The sequence below is a fragment of the Crocodylus porosus genome, unplaced genomic scaffold (assembly GCF_001723895.1).
Source record: "Crocodylus porosus isolate Cpor-Errol unplaced genomic scaffold, CroPor_comp1, whole genome shotgun sequence".
In the NCBI taxonomy this organism is placed as follows: domain Eukaryota; kingdom Metazoa; phylum Chordata; order Crocodylia; family Crocodylidae; genus Crocodylus; species Crocodylus porosus.
Window position 1 is genome coordinate 4,735,974 of NW_017728933.1, and position 16,862 is coordinate 4,752,835.

At 54.6% G+C, this 16,862-nt stretch overlaps 1 protein-coding gene across 4 annotated transcripts in view; it reads right to left on the bottom strand.

The window, feature by feature from the left end:
- Positions 1 to 3,371: 3,371 nt before the first annotated feature.
- LOC109317412 (disintegrin and metalloproteinase domain-containing protein 2-like) overlaps positions 3,372 to 16,862 on the bottom strand; it is a 21,198-nt gene continuing 7,707 nt past the window's right edge. For 2 of the 4 annotated variants that reach the window (XM_019546079.1, XM_019546078.1), the window contains 8 exons: positions 16,512 to 16,710; positions 15,627 to 15,732; positions 14,098 to 14,281; positions 13,782 to 13,862; positions 13,076 to 13,187; positions 12,176 to 12,332; positions 9,636 to 9,668; positions 8,946 to 9,256 (listed from right to left, as the gene is read on the bottom strand). In XM_019546079.1, coding sequence (XP_019401624.1) covers positions 9,247 to 9,256; positions 9,636 to 9,668; positions 12,176 to 12,332; positions 13,076 to 13,187; positions 13,782 to 13,862; positions 14,098 to 14,281; positions 15,627 to 15,732; positions 16,512 to 16,710 — 882 coding nt within the window. In that variant the 3' untranslated portion in view covers positions 8,946 to 9,246. Of the gene's footprint in view, positions 3,823 to 8,945; positions 9,257 to 9,635; positions 9,669 to 12,175; positions 12,333 to 13,075; positions 13,188 to 13,781; positions 13,863 to 14,097; positions 14,282 to 15,626; positions 15,733 to 16,511; positions 16,711 to 16,862 lie in introns of those variants that run through there. The other 2 variants (XM_019546080.1, XM_019546081.1) reach the window with 2 other exon arrangements.

The window sequence follows — 16,862 nt, forward strand, 5'->3', positions numbered from 1 at the left end:
GTCTCTAAATGCGAACCATGACATCCCATAGCTCCACCAAAACATTGCTGTACATAGGTATCTGGGGTCTGATGTCCACTCTATTCTGAACCTGCGATGCCTCTGAAACTCTGGAAGTGTTTGAAATAAAATGGCTGTGCCATGTGCTTGGAGTCTATGGAAATGGAAGCAACCCCCTGGCCCTACAGCATTGCCACCAGTCCTATGCTGCTAACCTCGCTTTGCCGGTTGCACACAGAGTGCCACAGGGAAGCCACTCCGGTTTTGTTATGGAACTGAGGCTATTCCCGGCTCCGGTCCGTTCTTCTGCAAGCCATCGTGGACTCAAAAGGAACCTGTACCATAAGTGATTGGATTGCACCAGTAGGAGCAGGAGTCTCTTTAATTGATGCTGTAAATATAGAAGTTCTTGCTAATAAACTGTCATATGCCACTGAAAATATGGGAAAAATGGGAACTCCGTTAACTGCATCTTTAAAAATGTTAAGCAACGAATAAGTAAGGTATTTCCTGGATGGGAAGGACTCATAGAAGGGGATGAAAAGTTAATGATGTCTGATGTACAGTCCCTCCAAAATAATGTATCATTGGCTTTAGCATGTGAGCAAGCTCAGGCGCTCACCCAAAATGTCATCATGGGAATGATTCGGCAAGCCACAACGGGACAAATTCCCATGGGAGCAATCAACCTCATTTGGCCTCATGTAATGGAGGAAGAATTAGCCCTCCAGCCCCGGTGAAGGTTAGTTAATGCTTGTACAATCCCCACCAGCAAAGCTTGCAGTTATTCCTCAGAACTGTGGCAGGCAAAGAAATTAAAACAATCCACCCAGTAGTCCCATTAGGATTACAAACTGATGATAGCTCAGTGATGTACTCCAGGGATCATAATATGTGGGCCTGGCAGTAAAATAATGCATGGAAAACAGCAAATGTAAAAGGGTGTAGGAGAAAAGAAGGTTTGGGTTACATCTGTGAAGACCAAGCACTGGAGGAGCCCGATGTTTTTTCCCACAACCTGGGAACAAGTCTCACTGTTCCTTCGATGTTATCCAAGAAAGAGAATCTGCTATTGCTAATGTGGGTAAAGCATGTGTGTGCATGAGAACAAGATGTGATATTGTATTAATGAATGGATATTGGATTCAACCTATGGTGCCTTATATTAATTGCTGTTTCTGTAATGTAACCACCATTGTTACTTGTGATCTTAAGTTTACTGTACCTGTATGGACCATACAACATTTGAATGCCTACCCTGAGCTCTACAAAGAGGTGTCCCCATTTTGCTAGGAATGGATCTCATCGCCATTAAGAAACTATTGACTCATCCCTCTTTCCAGGCTGAACTGCAAAGACTCAAAACTTTGGGAGAGAATGGCAAACTCACGATTCAACACCACAACCAGGAGATCTCTAAGCTAGCAGCTACAGTTAAAAATACAGGCCATCACTCCTGGTGGGAGGTTTTGTTCAGGTAGAGCCCCAGTGCACCGGGTCTTTTAAATGTCATGCTTCACCCCATTGTAGTATTCATTAGTTTTCAAATTATACTAGTAATTAGTCTGATGCTACTAGTTTGCTGGATCCAGAGACTGATGTGATGATTGCAATGGATAGATCAGAACCAGTACCATGGAGCAAAGATATGATGGGGATACTTGCTCAATGCAAGCACCCCATCAACAGGGGGAATTTTTACCTCTCAGCTCCATGTTCTTGGGGACCCCGACACAGGACACAGCCTGTCTGACTTGCAAAGAATTCCCCCTCACTCCTCTCCTCTACCTGAACAAGAACCGATTACAAAAGACAATGAAGATGCAGTGGGAGACACACCTAAAACCCTCTAGATAAGGGTGACAAGAGTGAAACAACTGCCCTAGGTCTCATTTGCATCCGAGATGGCACCAGATGACATTCATTTACATGGGAGATGGAGTACAGAAAGCCTGAAGCAGAGACTGCAGTGAATTCCAGGATCAGAGAAGCAGGGGAGCGCGGCATGATGGGGAATCTGTGCTCCAAATGCGAATCAACCCACATTTACACACACCCAGCTCAGCATTTATCAGCTGGATTTACAAAGGACCTTCCCCCCCGCGACACACATACACACCTCTAAGCATAAGTTCCCTGGTCCCGCTATGGGAGGCCTAGTTAAACTCACTTGACTAAAACTTGGTCACTGGGTTAGGGAATGCTGAGGCAAGACACCGAGTCAGGGGGTACGGGCAACATCTGAACAATGGTACAGGGCTCATCACAGCGTCCAGCCCATTGGAGCCCTGACCACAAGTGTTGTCATACTTTTCCCGGGACAACTGGTGGAAGTCCTCTCCAAAGAAGGTTATAAACACTCCAATATTTGCCATAAGTCTGTTAAAAGACTATAGTAAGATCTGGAAAAGTCATGCTGAGCTGAGGTTTGTTCACAACAAGTGAAAATCCAAAACCCCGATGCTGCAAGCTATTTATTGTTTCTGAAGAAACCATGAGATTCCCATCAGTATATCTGCTATCCAAAGGAATTTCAAGCTAGCTCCTAAGTGTCTGGTTACTCCCTAACCTTGTCGTCCTAAGTTTCAAACAGTTTTTTTGAGAGGTTCCAAAGCAGATAACCCCTTGTCAAGAGAAAAGACAATGATTTACACTATTGAAAATCCTTTAAAGAAGCTGAACTGAGGGTATGAAAATCTGTAAAAAAGCAGTTGTGTGTGCTGACACCACCTGCTGTTGTTCCTGAGAAGCTGGAAGAAGCAGATCGTCTCCCTTCAAGGATCATGTTGAGAACTTTACCCGAGTGCCTTGGACTGGTGAGAACCCAGCACTCTCTCTTTTCTCTTTAAGCATAAATTTCTGAACCTGAACTGTATTAGTTAAGCTTGAGCTAAGTTTCCCCAAATAGTTAGTGAAACCAGGGTAGTATTGTAATTGTTTGTGTTTGTTGTCCTTTGCATGGCTATTACTACTAGTACCATTATATATTTCATATACTTGGCAATAAATAACTTTTATAGTCAAACTGGTGGTAACTGGATATATTTTTCCTTCTCTACTTCTCCTTCCCCACTTGCTCTGTAGCAACGCTTCTTTTACCTAAGCGAAAGATCCCTGTGAAGCCCCAAAATACTGTGGGGTCTGCTCAGCAAGAGACTAAAGATTGGGACATGCTGAATCTGAAGCACAGAAGGGGATCAGCTTGTACAGCTGATTGACCCAGTTTGGCTCAGACGTGTCCTAATGAACTGAATGCTGGCCCATGAGGGTGTCATCTGGACACCCAGCCGGATGCAGAGGGATTTTGTTCACCTGTGTGTGTGTGCATGTGTGTGTGTGAGACAGATGTGGCGACTGGAGAAACCCAGCCCTGTTGAAACTGAGCCTTGCAAGATAGCTCCCTTGGGGCTGAGGACTGGCAGAAGGGAAGAGATGCAGCTCCGTACAGAAACACAAGTAACACAAGCAGCGCATTGATAGAATTACCAAGACCCTACAAACATGTCCCTAATAAATGGGCAGACCCCAAAGGGATGGGCAAATCTGGTAACAAGAGCAACAGCCAACTAAGAACTAGCTTGATTTGTGCATGCCATATACCGCAAGGGCCCCACACGCTTCTCGTCTTTCCCTGTTCCAGGACAAGAGAGGCACCTACCTCAGGTGCTGAGCGTCACCACTGACTTGGGGAAACCAGCACCATATCCTCCCTAGAAGCAGTCACGCTGGCGGGAGGAACCGTGGATGCAATTGGCGTGGATTTGCAGCAGGCAGATCCTGCCCGACTAGCCCGGTTTCTTTTTACCACCGGGTCACAAAACGCTTGGACGAAGGAACAGAGGTGGATGTTATTTCCTTAGACTTTAAAAAGGCCTTTGACACAGTGTGGCACCCAACTCTGATAAATAAACGACCCAGTGGCCACGTAGATTACTATGCAGTCTGGACTGCAGAAAATTGGCTTACGGGATGCACCCAGAGAGCAACAGTGGATGGGTCGGTCTCTACTGGAGACGTGTGGGCAGCTGAGTCCTGCAAGGCTCTGTCCTGGGACTGGTACTGCTCAGTATCTTCACGGGCAACTTGGACAAGGGAGTAGAAAGCACCTGGTCCAAGTTGGCAGACAAAACCAAACCAAGAGGGGCAGGGACACACGCTCTAGCGCAGGGAGTGCCTCCAGGTGGATTCAGATGGGCGAGGGAAGCAAGCAGAACAGAATCGGAGGCAGGCGAAGAAAGCTAAGTGTCATGTGCTGCACCTGGGGAGGAAGAATCAGCCACACTCCCACAGCCCGGCAGGCACCGTTCTACATCGTGCAAATGCGGACAGGGATCTCGGAGTCGGAGTCAACTGCAAAACAAACATGAGCCGCCGGTGCGATTAAGTCAGAAGTCAAGCTAACCGCGCTCTTCCTTGCATAAGCAGGTGCATCACAAACAGGGCCGGGGAGGCGATACTGTAGCAAAGCCCCATTTTTCTTTTTATATATATATATATGCGCATTCCCTTCCCCAAATATGTAGGATATGCATTCCCTTCCCCAATTATTTCTGGCTTTTCTTTCTCTCCCTCTCTATTCCCTGTAGACAAGCATAAGTGAGCTCAGACTTAAGATAAGTTTTAACATTTTTAGTTTGGTAGCAAGTTTTTGGTTTTGGATATCCACTGTTTTATATTGTATTGTTATTAGGCTTGTATTGATTTTTACTGTTGTATACTGTATTTTATTATAATTTTTGTATTGATTTGTACTGTTTCATATGAATATTGTATGGTTAAGTCTGTATTTGTAAGTGAACCAAAGTCATGTCAAGTTTCCATTTTATATGTCAAGCCTCCATCTTGTGTCCTCTGTCTGGGCATCCCGTGTTGCAACTGCACTCTTCATTGTACTCCTCCCATGTAAATTGGTTCCCAGATGAATGAGAGTGATTGGGAATGACTGAAATATAATGGTAGCAGGCCTCTACTGAATGGCCTCGAACGACCGGGCCATCATGTTGCATCAGTTCATCCAGGAACCACGGACCTCACCCAGAAACAAACACAAGAACCCAGCATTTGAAAGACAAAAGACCGTGCAGAACCAGCAACTTTCCCATTTTACCCCACCATTAGACATCCAAAACTGCACATTCCTGCATGGAGCACACATGCCCAGTTCGCCAGGGGCTGGCCCTTGCCTGGGCATGCCTCCTGTCACTAGGGTCCCACAAGGTCTGCCCCTATAAAAAGGGGCAGTGAAGACAGACCCAGTGGGATGCCTTTTCCATCTAGACCAGCACCATGCCACACCACCTATCCACCCAGAGGCCCTGCCAGTGATGCCCCTACTGGACAAGGACCCCTTTCCAGCCTGGATAGATAGCTATCACCCCCAACCCTCTCTTCAACCGAGGACTTGGACTCTGCTTCTATTCCCCACCTGGACTCCAGCCCTTCCACTGAGCCTCTTTCTCCTGCTGCCATTGTGAGTGCTTGTGTGTGTGTACCAATAACTTCACGGGGCTGTGTAGTGTGTTGTCTGTGTAATAAACCTGTTATCTGGACCTCTAAGTTGGGTTTTGCGTTACTATGGTTCAGCACTGCTCCAATCTCTGTTCTTCGCCCTTCTAACTTCTGTCTCATTTCTCCCTCTCCTGCTTCTGGCTCACCGCCACCTCCAACACCTGTCCTGAGCTCCTCTCTGCCTCCAAGTCCCATTTCTTTGCCACTGTCTTATCCCCACTGCCTTGTCCTCTTCCCCTGAGCAGCCAGGTTTTTGCATCAGTTTCTTTCCTGGCTGCCTCCTCCTTCCACCACTTATCTGCCCCCCGCCCAATATCTCAGCTGTCTGCCTCAGTTTCTTACTTACCTTAAGTAAACCCAAGCCTCAGTTCCTCAGCCAGCTTCTCTGTAGTCCACCGGTTCTAATTCCAGTTTTGCCAACTTTCACTCCCTACACTTTAACTCTCTCTCACCTGAACCTTCCCCCAAGTATCCCAGGTACCCCAAGTGCACTGTATCATCCAAGTTAGGAACTTACCTGTGTGTACGTCTAGGTGTATTGTACATGTGTGAACTGGTAAGCGTGTGTGTGTGTGATGCATACATACATACATACATATGGCATTGTGCGCATGATATATGAATTAGTGATCTGTGTCTAACTTTTGGGGTGTATAGTGTATGTGCTTGAATTGGTGATAGGTATGCATGTGCCTAGGCTGGTTTGGATGTGTATGTGGCTGAGCTGGTAGTGTGTGTGTGTGTATGCACCTAACTGATTTGTATGTTTGTATATGTGCAAGTGTGTCACACCTTCCCGTCTAACAGCACAATATTGAGATCCTGAAAGCTGGCCTGACCCCACAGGGCAACAATACTTCCCCTCTAGGCGGCATGGGTCAGGTCACAGCTGGAGAGTCGCGCCCTGGTTGGAGTGCCATGCGTCAGGAGGGATGTACTTCACCGGGAGAGGGTTCAGAGAAGGGCCCCCCGTCTGGTTAAAGACCTCCAGAAAAGACCCTACAAAGACCGATTGAGGGACCTGGACCTCTTCAGCCTCTGCAAGACAAGGCCAAGAGGTGATCTTGTGGCCGTCTACAAACTCATCGGTGGGGCAGCAGGGAATAGGGGATACAAGGTTTACCAGGGCGCCCCTCAGGATAACTACACCCACAGGCCACAAACTGTGGGTGAGCAAACAGACTGGACAGCAGGAAAAAAAACTCTTTACAGTGCGGGTTCCCAAAATACAGACTACGCTTCCAAGGGCGGTGTTACTGTCCCCTTCCTTGGAGGTATTTCAGAGGAGATGACAAACACCTGGCTGGGGGCGTCTGACCCCAGTGCTCTTTCCTGCCCAGGGCAGGGGGGCGAATTCGGTGACCTGATAGGTCCCATCCGACCCTAAAAGCTAGGAAATGGATTACACCGGGAAACACAAACAACCTCAACGGATGAATGGACCCCCCATCAGGAGCTGATCCACCCCACGCCTATACCGGCTTCTCCTTCTCAGCCATCTGAAGCCATTTCTCCTTGCTAGGTTACATTCCCAGAGGCCCAGCTGGGTTGTACCCCAGCCCTGATCCCGCTCCCCCCGCAGCCTCAGCCTGTGGGCAGCAGCTTGGGCAGAAGCCCACTTTGGCAGCAGATGGGCTGCCACGCATCCTACACAGGAGGGCCCACCTGGAGGTCTAGGGGCCATCACGAGGCCATGGTCCCTTTGTCCCCACTTCCCTAGAAGCACATACATCCATCACAAGGCACCAGTCACGGGCCTGGCGGGGAGGTTCCCACACGGAGCTGTTTCGCTGCACGTAGGGACAGTGCCTGTCCCTGACGTCATTGCACCCACGGCCCCGGTGGCAGCGTAGCCAGACTGAAAAGCCAGCGACAGAGCGTGTTTCGGACCACAATGGACCCAAGGGCACCGGGCAAGTTACAACCCAACCGGGGTGGCATCGCTAGGCACCACTTCCTCCCTGTGACAGGCTTGCGGGGACCACCAAGGGACGAGCCAGGGGTGAGGGACCGCGCCGCTTACTGCGCTTCTACGATGACGCTGTAGGAGACCTTCAATGGTGGCTGTCCGCCAGAAAAAAAGCAGATTAGACCCAAGCATTTCCCCGAGCACCACAGGTCTGGCTACCAGCCACATGAAGGCCACGGCCCAGTGGTCCCGTCCCGACAGCCAGACAAGCTGGGCTACCAAGAGCTTTTCCCACAGCAACCTTGGCAGAACCAGGATGTGCCCAGTGGGTGGGCAGGCTGCAACACACGGCACAGCCACACACCCCCAGCCAGCACAGGCCCCATGCACCAGTGCACACCGCTTGACCCCATGCTCAAGGTGACCATTTGGCACCACTCCTGCCTTCTCCGGGACTACGGGCCCCTGCCTGCACTCAACCACACGCGTGGATCCGAGTCCCTTTGCCCATACGTCACCGGCATGCGTGCAGACATGTGTGCACAGCCGACATGCGTGCTGACGTGTGCATAGCAGCTCTGCACACAAGGTACCGCAGCAGAGGAAGGGCACCCACACACGTCTTTCCTCCCCAGGGCCTTCCCCATTGCTCGCCAGGTGGGCAAAGGCAGCAGCTGCTTCTCCCCACTGGCCATGCTCGGTTCATTTCTGGGCCCATTTGAGGGCAACCGCATGCCTCTCACCCGCCGGGCCTCTCAACCCTCACCATCGCACACCTCGGAGCTGGACTGCACCGCCCGTGACGCGACCTCCCCCTGGCCAGACCCTGCCTTGCCCCCACATGGCTCTGCCACATGCTGCCTTCCACAGCCCACAGAGCAGGCTCCACTGTGCCTAGGTGTACCATGGCCCTCGAGAAGCACCTGCAGTGTCCTGCTCTGGGCAGCCAGGTCTTGTGGTCGCAGCTCCTGCTGCTCCAGCCATCCGCCTCTGGCCTTGCCCAGGCTTCCCCTCCCATTCTGCCACGCAGAGCGCTGCCTCCCAGCTGCGCAGCACTAGGCAAAGGCGGAAAGACAGGGCTGCCCCACCGACCCTGGACAGGCATTTGCCAAAACTCCTTGGCAAACCACGGCTGAGACGGAGCTCAACACCTTGCTAGACCTAGCAGGCATCAGGAGCCAGCCCCCACTCTCTCTTGCAACTCCCCAAGCTAATGACTTAGGCGTGCTCTCTAAGCCCTGGCTTGTGTTGCAGGACCTGCAGGGAACACCTCCCACCTGGGGGTCTTTGCGGGAGGAAGCAGCGTGGTCTTCCCCTCTGGGGCCCGGCTCGGTTAACTCTGCCAGCCAGTGCAAAAAGTGCTGAGATCAGGAGGTTGCCTCCTGCCCAGGTCGCTTCCGCGGGACCATTGGGCACCCGCAGCTTAGTCAGCACTACTTGCCCTCTGGCTCGGCAGGCTCTCTGGGCCCCCTCGGGGCGGGAGCCCCTGTGAGGCGTGTGGGGTGCAAAGAGCCAGGTCGCTACTCACTCTCAGAACACTTTTTATTCCACACCAGCACTCGCCAGGCAGGGAAGAGGGATGTCAGACACCCCCGCTAACTCCCACTGGGACTTGCAGCAAAACACTTGCCCCGCGCAAAGCTGCAGCACCCACTCAGGAGAAAATACACCAGGCCCACTCATAACAACAGGCACCTGCTTCCGCAGGAAGCCCCATGGGGCCGCTCCATCTTTCTTGCGGCCCGTCTTCCAAACACTTCTTGGGTTTTCTGTTGTCTCGTACTGTCTGCTTCTAGAAACTCCCAGCACAGGCCCTCAGCTCCTCCGGGCTACGCTCTGCTGCAAACAGACCAAGGATGTAAACGCCCTGCTGCCACCAGGCTCCAGAGCACAGCACTAGGCCAGCAGGTTGGCAACGGCAAACTACTGCGCATGCAAGAAGCTAGCTCCAGGCACTCCGGATGTTTCTACACCTTGTTTTCTTGGACTGCGCGTGGCAGGCATCACGTCGGCCAAAGTGGGCACCAGAGCGGGCCAAAGGCTTGCATGCTTGCTGTCCCTTTCACCCTCACCTTCAGGATCAAAGTGGCACCTTTCGGATCGAGAAGGCAACTGCCTCACCCCCGAGCAAAGCTTTCAAAACATCCATTTGCCACGTACAAATAGCAAAGTAACCGGCGCTCCGGGCCTACAGCACTGTTAGACAGCTGACATTTACCTGGGATCTCCTGGCTTGTCCACGTCTTCTAGGCTGCATTGAGAAATAACGACGCAAATGCTGTAAATCAGGCACCAGACGCATGTCCTACACTGTCTCAAACTTATAGAAAGATGACTCGCTATCGCGCCCATTACATTTAGCCATGAGCACCCTCCCATGCCCTTGCTCCCGGGCCATGGCATTACGTATCCGCCCACTGTTCCCCATGCATCTCACGATCCTTTCCCTCAGCCTCCTGAAGTCCGGGTGCCCTCTGGGCTTGTCACCTCGCTACCAGAGGGTGTAGGGGGGATTGTGGGCAGCTTTCTTGCTTTCCAAACAGACTTTTTGCCAGAGGGTGGCATTCATGCTGCTCCCCGGGGCTGAGGGCCCAGATGAGGGATTTCCTGCCGGCATCTAGCCCTCCTTCCCATTTCCACAGAGCCGTACCCGTGTGCCACAGGGAGCCGAGGACCAGGGGCATCTGGGCAGCTTCACCCCACCCTGGGGCATGGCAGTACCTTCTATGCTGCCATTGGCAGCACGGGCAAAAATCCAAGAGAGCCTCTGGCCCTGTCTGCTAGTCGCCCTCGGCTGGCTAATCACCCTAGGCAAACCTGCACGCGCGGGCATATCTTCCCCTACTCAAGTGGCTCTTTAGACCGTGTCGGGATAGCCGATGGCTATTTGGGAACTTGCCGCATACACCCTGCAGCTTGCGGACCTGTACGGGGAAGCAGTCTTCCTCCGCTCCCAGGTTTCGGCATCCTTCCTGAGGTCCCGCATGGGAAAGGAGAAGGCATTCTGGGGAGTGGCCCTCGAGGACTACCCTCAGTGCCCTTCAAGAAGGAAGGTGGCTCCCAGACCCCTAAGGTGCCTAATCATTATCACTCCTGCCCTTTGCTTGTTGATGGTGAGTATGGCAACAGCTTAACCAGGCCTACATGTCAAATCTTGGCCACCGCATGAAAAGCACAGTGCCTCTCGCGCAAAAATGCCAAAGGGCAGCCGGCACCATACCGAATAGAGCCACCCCACTCGGTCTCACTCGCTGTGCGAGATTAGGTCACGCCAAGGAGATGGTTCAGAGAACTGACCCACTCATCATGCACGCGTGTGTGTGCCTGTGTCTCAGAAGCCAAGAAAAGGCAGAAAAGCGACAGATGCATTTCAACGGACCTAGCAGCTAGAGGAAACAAAAGGCTCAACAGGCACCTGAAGAGAAGCTTGTAAAAGAGACAGGGAAGATGTCTTGTATGTGACAAACCCCCTAAGGTACAGGGTGCTAAAAATGTCTGACCTGTTCCAAGTGTGCGGGGGGTTTGAAAAACAAACCACCGCCTGTACAAGCTCCTCCAAACATGCCTGACTGACACCTCTAAGCATCCTGTCCGACTGCTCAGGCCCTTCACCTGTAAACCGACCTACAAGGACAGGATCTGCAGAGATGCACACCTTTTACCCCTACACAATGCAAAAATGGGAGCCCAGCAACTCACAGTTATGAGACGGCAAGCAACACCTTTTTCTCCCCATTTGTTTGGACTCTAAATCGGCCAGCCATCAAGGAAAAGGGCTTCCGAGCGATACAATTAAACAGGCTAAGACCTCACAGAATTTGTCAGCGAGGCACACGCTCCAGGAGAAGCAGAGAGACATCGCTGCTGCATCACACCTGGCTTAACCAGCGACGGGTCCTGCGTGATGCAGGCTGCCAGACTGGACCGGCTTCCTTCCCCAGCCTCGTGGAGAGAACGCTACCGCTGCTAAGCGTGCGCTAGGACTCTGTGGAGTAGTGCATTTTAGTTTGGGAAGGAGTCTTTTTTTGCCTTTCGGTTTTATAAGCTTGCTGGCGGTATTGTTATTAAAGCCTTTCTGCTACAGCTCAGCCGGGCGTTGTGTCAATTCATGGGGCACGAGGTTCAAAAACCTGCTCTCTCAGTGCAGCAGGCTCACACCCACCACAGCCTCGCAAGGCCTGGCGTATCCACTGCGACACTCACAGGTCTCCTGTCTCAGCTGTCCAGGGAGGCCGGGGAAGCCTACATCAGCAGCCACCCCACCAGCCCTACAAGAGGGAGGGAAAGCTACCTTTCGCTGCTCTGACAGTTTCTGCTCAGCCTGCTGTTTTGCAGCCCTCTACCACTGCCGGGCCTGCGTGGGGCAGCCCAGTCAGAGTTGGCCGCCCCGCTGGGCACGCCTCCTGCCCTAACGCGCTCCCGTTAGGCTGAGCTGCCGGCCCCACTTCTGCCGTTCTGATCCATCTTGCCCACAGGCTCCTACCATTCAGCTACGGTTCGTCCCACCTTTGCAGTCCCGTCACGCCCAGACACCTCCTCCCATCCCTCCACCAAGCCCTTGGGGCAAAAGACAGCAGGAGCGCTCCAGACGCTGGCTGAGGCTTCCGGCCCAGGGCCCTGCAGTCTCGCCCAGACTTCTCCACAGCAGGGGATTTCCTGTGGCATGCCACCCAGCTACGGCCCTCCTGTGCTTCCCCCAGGCCCAGGCAGTTCCCTGAGCCAAATGCCAACCGTTCCCCTACAAACAGACCCATTTACTTGTCGGCCTGCAGCTCCTTTTTGTCACAGCACTGCGCCAGCTTCTTGCGCTTCATCACCAGGAAGACAGAGCCAACCAGGACCGGCAGAAAGAGAAAGCAGCTCAGCAGCAGCCAGTTCCTCACGGCAGTTGTGTGGACCCTGTCGGCGATCGGACCTGCAAAGGAAACGATCATTACCGACAGCGCGGGTCCTGAACGCGCAGTCTCCCGGCTCCCACAGCCCCACCAGGGCAGGGCGCGGAGCTCCTAGGCCAGGGGACTGCAGCTCTGGGGCGGGCCATCCGCAATGGACGGGGCCCCCGCTGGCAAGTTCCAAGGCTGGTTTGCCTCTCGCCCCGCTGTCAGCTGAGGGCAGCCCCAGAGCTGGGCTCCTCCAGGTCTGCCTTCTACGCAGCCGGACCAGTTCTACTCAGGGCGGGCGCTGTAACCTTGACGCCACCCATTGCACGCAGGAGCTGGGAACACCAAGCTCTCCACACCTCACATTTCTCGCGTGTTCAACCTGGTACAGGTACCCCTGCCAGCCTGCCTGCAAAAGCCCCGATGCACCCTAGCACACTCTAGCAACTCACACCGGGCAATGGCGCGCCAGGACCATCGTCACTGGGGTCACTGGCTGGGGAAGAGAGGCTACGTTTTGGCTGCACGCCGAGAGAGCGCACCAGTAATTCCCCAGTTGCTGTCACTGGGCATGGCTGCGACGGGCTCTGGCGGGCAGAAGAAAGGGGGGGCTGCCCTCCTTTTTCCCCTGCCACAGTTCAACAACAGCCTCTCTCGCCACGCTTTGCCCCCTAACGGGGTGTCTCGGCTGCCCCGTGGGACCCGTGTCAGGAAATTGCCCTGGGAAGCATTTCAGACATCAGTCTGGAAGGAAAAGGACCGTGTCCAGAATACTGACTGCTTCTGAAGTTGCTGTCAATGCTTCCCCCAAAGCCAGCTTTCGTCTTAACGGTGCAGTCGGGCGGCATCCAGCCAGAGTCGCAGTGACAGTTTCCTCTGTTGTTGCAGACCTGTGAGATGAGCGTGACAGAAGGGGGAACGAGGCGGCATGTCACAGGCTGCCCGTGTTCCCCCAGCTCTGGGGCACTCCCGCCACCCATGCTTGCGGGCAATCCTTTTGCCATCCCTCCTCATCCCCGTCTCCGGTCTGCTAGCTGTGCATGAGACCTTCTCCGCATCCACATCACAGCTCAGGCCTCGAGGGCTCCCTGAGCCCACGTTTCTTGAGGTGCCGTGAAGAAGGCAGTGCGGGTTTGGAGCCAGAACCAATTCCAGGTGGTGCGCGGCTGCGCTCCTGGCCTCACAGACCGGCCCAAGGCTTGGGGCACCGCCCGCCAGAGAAACTCAACACCAACCAAAGGGTGCAGGCCTGTATCAGCATGGCACAGTGCTTCTCAGCCTAGGGGTGCCGGGAGTTCCTCCCACCCTGGCTAGGGAACCCGTGAAGCATCTGAGCTGCCTGGACAGTGGCTTTCGCCGTCTTTCACTGATGTCCACCACGCACCAGCTGCGTTGCCAGACTGCGCAGGCCAGGGGTCAGCCCACGCCTGCAACTCCCCAACAGGGTCACTCTCCGCAGTAAGACACGTGCTGCTTGCACTCACCCCGCGATTGTTGCATTTGGTCTCTATGTCACAGTTGTAGCCCAGGACTGAAACGTCCACGCACTTCCGGTTCATGCAGATCTACAAGCCAGGCAGACCCCCGATTCCATGTTGCTAGAAATCACAGCCTGTGCTGTGCCCGTCCTTTTGGGGGCTGCGCCAAGACTTGGGGCCCTCTCCCTAGAGCCAACATCGCCCCACCACCGCCGGCTTGGGGCGTGGGTGTGAGAGTGATGGGGCACTGCCCCTGCTGCCAAAAGTGCACCCTTTCCTGGAGCACATGGCCACCGCTACACTGCCACGAGCCTTTGCTTACCTTCTTGTCCCCGCAGACGGTACCGTCGCTCACCGCCATGGGGTCCGTCTTGCCCAGGTCCTGCATGTAGTCCAGGGTGACACACAGGTGACTCTTAGCCCTGGCGTAGATGACAGCCGCTGTTGTCTTCACAAAGGGCTTCTTTAGCGGCAGCTCACACACTAGCTTCCCACAGAGGAAGTCACTGCCAAGGCATCAGAGGACGGGGACCGTGAGGCTTTCCACCCCCCCACCCCCCGGTCATTGTCCTTGCGGTCCAAGCACATTGCCTTTTCCAGTCGCCAAGCCCTGCATGGGGCACCCCACCTGCCGTGTCTTCCCTGCCCTCCGCTGCACCCCTGGTGCCATGCAGGTGCATCCCCAGGCCAGGTGAATCCCAACTTCCTGGGGAACCACAGCTGTAGGAGGCAGTCCAGTTCCGCGAGACTCCAAGCAGCCCACACCCTGAGGTGGGGGGCAAGAGAATCAGGGAAGGATAGCAGCGCTCCCTGCCAGACCCTCCTAGAGGGTAGCTGCTCCAGGCCAGAGGATCCCAGCCAGAAATGCAGGATTGCCCTAGCCCTAGCCCTTCCCCTCAGCACCCTGCTGCTGCAGAAGACCCCAAGGGAGACCTGTGCTACGCTTCTCGGCCAGCTGGCAGCTGGTGGCTCCCCACCCTGGGACTTCTGAGTCACCAGACTGGGGAGGAGGGGTTGTTGCTACACAGGGTTGACAGCTGGGCTTCCACCAAGCCTGCCTGCCTTAGCCACCTCAGTGTGCTCCAAGCTCGCCCCTCGGACTCAGGCGTCTGTCCAACATGGGCTGCTTCCACCAGCACCGTTCTTTGGGGGCGGATCGTGCACCAGCACAGCTGCTTTTCATTTCATATTTTTTTGTTCCCTCTCACCAAGGGAGATAAGGGACAGCTTGTGAAACAACACTGCCACATCCCTCAGCTTACCTCCCCTGCCCCAAGCACTACCCACTTGGGATGCCATTTCTACTAAGCCAAGGAGTGGCTGCCCTCGAGTCGCCACAAAGCACATTCGGGAGCCTAAGGAGAGCTTTGCGGCATTCCCTGCCAGCACAGCATCGCCGACAAAGTAACCGGCAGAACGAAAGCCGTGCTCGCTCCGGTTTATGTGGCCACAGGAGAGGAGGGGACTAACTGTGCACGTCTCATCTCCTAATCACTTTCCCCGGCAGCAGAACACCAGGAAGGCAGGGAGCGCTGAGACCGCCCGGGGATTTCCACAGCACATGGACGTAGCAACCCTGCTGTCAGAGCACAGCCCCACCCGAGGCTGCAAACCCCACGGCGCCCGGCAACACCAGGTTGGTATCAACAGGCCGAAGGCCACCGGGCAGCGGGAGGTTCCCTACCCTGGCCCTTTCCCACCGCACTGCAATGGGCAGCTTCCCGCCAGCCCACTCCTGAAGCCACGCAGGGCCCAACACCCAGGTAAACAGCCCGGGCAGCCACTTTTCTGTCTGGCATGCAGCCCCGCTTGCACTCTGCAGGAGGCCATTCCCAGTCCAGCCACTCGTACCTCACCGGACAACTCAGGTACCCCGTCGGCTGGGAGCCACAGTTCCCCATGCGGTCATTTTTGCTGTTAACTTCTTCGTAGCAAGCCAAAGGCGCACTTTTTGCCCCTGCAAACACAGAGACGGGAGTGCCACTTGCCAGAGACACACGGAAACCGGACACAGCAAGTGCCTACAGGCACACGTCGCCCATCCCAACCCAGAGCCCTTATCTGACCCTTCCTGCCAACGCTTGAGCCAGCTCTCTTCGAGGCCCTTCGGCTGCAGCGGACATGAGTCGGCGTGCAATTTTCTCCCCGACTTGGCCCCAGATGCTGCCAGGGACCCGCCCCAGCCTAAGACTGCTCCTACCCAGACACCTTCACAAACGGGCTGTGAAAGCCAACAGTGTAGTACCGGGCTGCCTCCTCTTGCCAAAATACCACCGCTGCCACTGCCTGCCCAGCTCCCCAGGCTCCAGCACCTGCGGGACTCAGGGCCTGTGCAGACTGCAGGGAGCTGGCAAGCCCCACACTGCAGTTCCACCTTTTCCGCTGGCCTACTCTCTGCACCGCATCCAGGCCCCTGGCAGCGGCAATGTAGCTCGTGCGATTCAGCACCGGTGCGTGAGAAATGGTAGCTGGCTGCCAATGCAAGACACCGCCAGTACTCTACAAAGACCGGTCCCTCGCCAGGGGACCACGCTGGCTAGCGCCAAGGCAGGCGAGCATGGCTGGCCTGCACGCATAATTTGTCAAACTCAAGGAAGCCCAGCCCAGTGTCAAGGCCCCCGTGCCCTGGGACTCGTACGCGCCTGGGCCATCACTCCGCAGGGACCTGACCAGATTTGGGGCGTCCCACTAAAAAGCCATTAGAGCCCAATCCTTTCACATGTCGGTCTCTCTTACCTCTCCCAAACACTTGGGTGCACTGCTTGTTGGCCAGCTGACACTTGCTTTTGTAACAGTAGCCAGACTGCCGCTTGCACGGGTGCCCATCCATTACCCAGAAGTCAGGCGGGCAGGCCGCAGAGGATCCATTGCAGTACTCCTGGAGATCGCACTCGCCATCCACGGTGCTCCGACATAACGTACCGTTGCGCAGGAACTGGCGGAGAGAAGCCACAGCACGGGGTCAGGGACTTCACCCACACAAGTGCCTGAGGACTGGAGATTTCATAGACATTAGGGCTGGAAGGGACCTCGGGAGATCATCGAGTCCAGCCCCCTGCCCAAAGGGCAGGAAGTCAGCTGGGGTCA